Below are 2,865 nucleotides of genomic sequence, written 5' to 3' on the forward strand. Positions count from 1 at the left end.
TGCAAGACAGCGTCTTGCAGCCATGGATGATCGGCGTGCTGTGCGCTGGAGTGGTAGTCTTGATCGCCATGTCTGCGTTCGCGACGTACAAGATGACACACTCGGATGCCTTCTGGACGATCAGGAAGGACGAGCTCGTCTTCGACAGCCCTCCTCTTGTGCTCGGCAAGGGGAGCTACGGCGTTGTCATCCGAGCCTCTTTCCGCGGCTCTTACGTGGCGGTGAAACGAGTGCTCCCTTCGTCACAGACGGCCAAGAAAGCCTCGGTCTCCACCGGGATGTTCTCCATGCAGGACCCCGCGGTGTTGGAGGCGATCAGGGTGCAAGGGAGCGGGTCGACGCAGAACGGCGTGCTGAGGAGCCACTCGGGAACGAAGAGCGGCTCGCTGGGTCGGGGCTCTGATCAGCGAGAGGGGACCAACGGCGAGACGAGCGCGAGCTCTGTGCCTGACGTTGATTTCAGCGGTAGAGGCCCCCGTCGGCTCAATGACAGTCAGGGAAGGCAGGCCCCAGCAAGGAACGGCAGCGGGGGCAGTGACGTGGAGGTGAGCATCCGGGGCGACAAGAACATCCAAATGCGCAGTGGTAGCAACTCGGATAGCCTGGACGTGCTCGGGGGAGAGAGGAGGAATCAGGGGAGCGGCAGTCGTACGACGTCGTTCCTTTCTTTCTTGTTCTCGGGCACGACCCGGACGACGTCCCGCAGCAGGATGTACAACAACTTCATCAAAGAGATGAGGGTCATCTCGCGCCTGCGACACCCTTGCATCACGACGGTGATCGGAGCGGTGAAGGACAAGAAGGAGCCGTTGCTGGTGATGGAGCTCATGGAGAACGGGTCCCTGTACGAGCTCTTGAGGAACGAGACGGTCGAGCTCCAGGGAGACCTCATCCTCCCCATGCTCTGCGACGTGACACAAGGGATACACTTCCTCCACGCTGCGAACCCTCCCATCATACACGGGGACATCAAGGTACTCTATCTCCTCGTCCTTCTCTGCCGCGCTTCCCCTCCCCCTCCTGCTGCTCCTACTCCATCATCCCTGCTTCCTTCCCGCCCTCTCCGCCGTCTCTCTCCCCTCCTCGCTGCCGACTGTAACATCTTGCTCTCCCTCCTTCAGTCTCACAACGTGCTGGTCGACTCTCGCTTCCGAGCCAAGATCGCGGACTTCGGGTTGAGCACCAAGAAATCGGGTCCATGCGGCACACCCTTGTGGATGGCCCCGGAGCTGCTGCGAGGAGGCAGCAACTCCCTCGCCAGCGACGTGTACGCGCTCGGCATCCTCCTGGCGGAGGTTTACAGCAGGCAGGACCCGTTCCTCAACGAGGACGTCAGGCAGGTGCTGCGGCAAGTGGCGGATCTGGAGAGAGAGGAGGAGAAGAGGCCGGAGATACCTGCCGACTGCCCGTCACAGATGGCGGTGCTGATGAGGAACTGCTGGAACAAGCTCCCCGAGAGCCGGCCCTCCATCAGCGAGATCGATCGACGACTGCAGGCCATGGACTCCAAAGCCGCAGACCTCCTGCTGCCTGTCAAGAAGGCGGGAGCGGAGGAGGCGGACGCGACTAGGATCTTGTACGAGGTCTTCCCCAGGCACGTGGCGGACGCGCTGAAGGCCGGGAAGAGGGTGGAGCCTGAGAGGAAGGAGAGCGTGACGATCTTCTTCTCTGACATCGTCGGCTTCACCACCATCAGCTCCTCCCTCGACCCTCAGAAAGTATCTGAGATGTTGGACAACCTCTACATGTCCTTCGATGAGCTTTCAAAGGCGAGTGGAGTGTTCAAGGTATGCATCTCCTCCTCCTCCTCCTCCTCCTTTTGTCCATGTCCTCGTTTCCTTCTAGTCTTTCCCCTTTTCCTGCTCAACCTTGTCTCCTCGTCCTACTGCTGGTCAACCTGCCTGCATCCCTCCTTGCTCTCCTCTTTCTTTTCTCCTCCCTGTTCTCTTTCCTTTCTTCCTGTTTTTATCCTCTCTCCTCTCACTCACCCCTTGCACAGGTGGAAACTATCGGGGACGCGTACATGGCGGTGACGAACCTCGTGGAGGATCAGAGCTCGGACCACACCCTCCGCATCGCCTCCTTCGCCCTCAAGGCCATCGAGCTCGCTCACCGCATCCCCATCGACCGGGAGGACGCGAGCAGGGGCTTCCTCAACCTCCGCGTCGGCTTTCACTCCGGCCCGGTCGTTGCCAGCGTGGTGGGAGCGAGGAACCCGCGCTACTGTCTGTTCGGAGACACGGTGAACACAGCCTCCAGGATGGAGTCCAGCTCTCGCCCAGGGTCTATCCAGTGCTCGGAAGCAGCTGCGGAGCTGCTGAGGGCTCAGGACGTCGGGGGGGTGGTGGAGCTGGTGGAGAGGGGGGTGATCGAAGTCAAGGGCAAAGGGGTGAGTTCTAAAAGGAGAAGGAGGAGCAGGGGATCAGATGGGAGCGGGGGAGGGAGAGGGAAGCGCGATAGGAGGGAGGGAGGGAGGGAAGGGAGAGAGGCAGAGGGGAGGGGAGAGCGAGGGAGGAGGAGGTGGAGGAGGAGGTGGTAGAGGAGGAGGAGGAGGTAGGAGGACGAGGACGAGGAGGAGGAGGGCTGATACTGACAGGACATGCAGGATATGAGGACATTCTGGGTTGTTGAGGGGAAGGGGAAGGCGTTAGAGGAAGTGAACATCGACATAGCAGCAGGTGTAACATCCAGCTGACAGGCTCCTCCTCCTCTCCCACTCTCCTTCCTCCCCGTCCTACCCTAACGCGCCAGTTTTGCCTTGCCCCCTCGCCTCCTCCATGCTCTGATTTTTTGCTCGTTCGCCTGTAAAGTGTGTTTCTTCTCCTGCTCTCACTGTAACCTCACCATGCTCAAACAATAAAATTC

The 2,865-nt window shown here is 60.2% G+C and overlaps 2 protein-coding genes across 2 annotated transcripts; both read left to right on the forward strand.

The window, feature by feature from the left end:
- Window positions 1-92: 92 nt before the first annotated feature.
- Window positions 93-1,523, forward strand: GUITHDRAFT_63066 (hypothetical protein; the record flags this gene model as incomplete). Its single annotated transcript, XM_005841975.1, has 3 exons — window positions 93-241; window positions 707-974; window positions 1,122-1,523. Coding segments are annotated over 3 exons (819 nt in total), but the record flags the coding sequence as incomplete, so codon positions are not given.
- A 75-nt stretch (window positions 1,524-1,598) lies between these two features.
- GUITHDRAFT_61867 (hypothetical protein) lies at window positions 1,599-2,269 on the forward strand (the record flags this gene model as incomplete). Its single annotated transcript, XM_005841976.1, has 2 exons — window positions 1,599-1,787; window positions 2,000-2,269. Coding segments are annotated over 2 exons (459 nt in total), but the record flags the coding sequence as incomplete, so codon positions are not given.
- Window positions 2,270-2,865: the final 596 nt, after the last annotated feature.

This window comes from Guillardia theta (assembly GCF_000315625.1).
Source record: "Guillardia theta CCMP2712 unplaced genomic scaffold GUITHscaffold_2, whole genome shotgun sequence".
Classification (NCBI taxonomy): Eukaryota; class Cryptophyceae; order Pyrenomonadales; family Geminigeraceae; genus Guillardia; species Guillardia theta.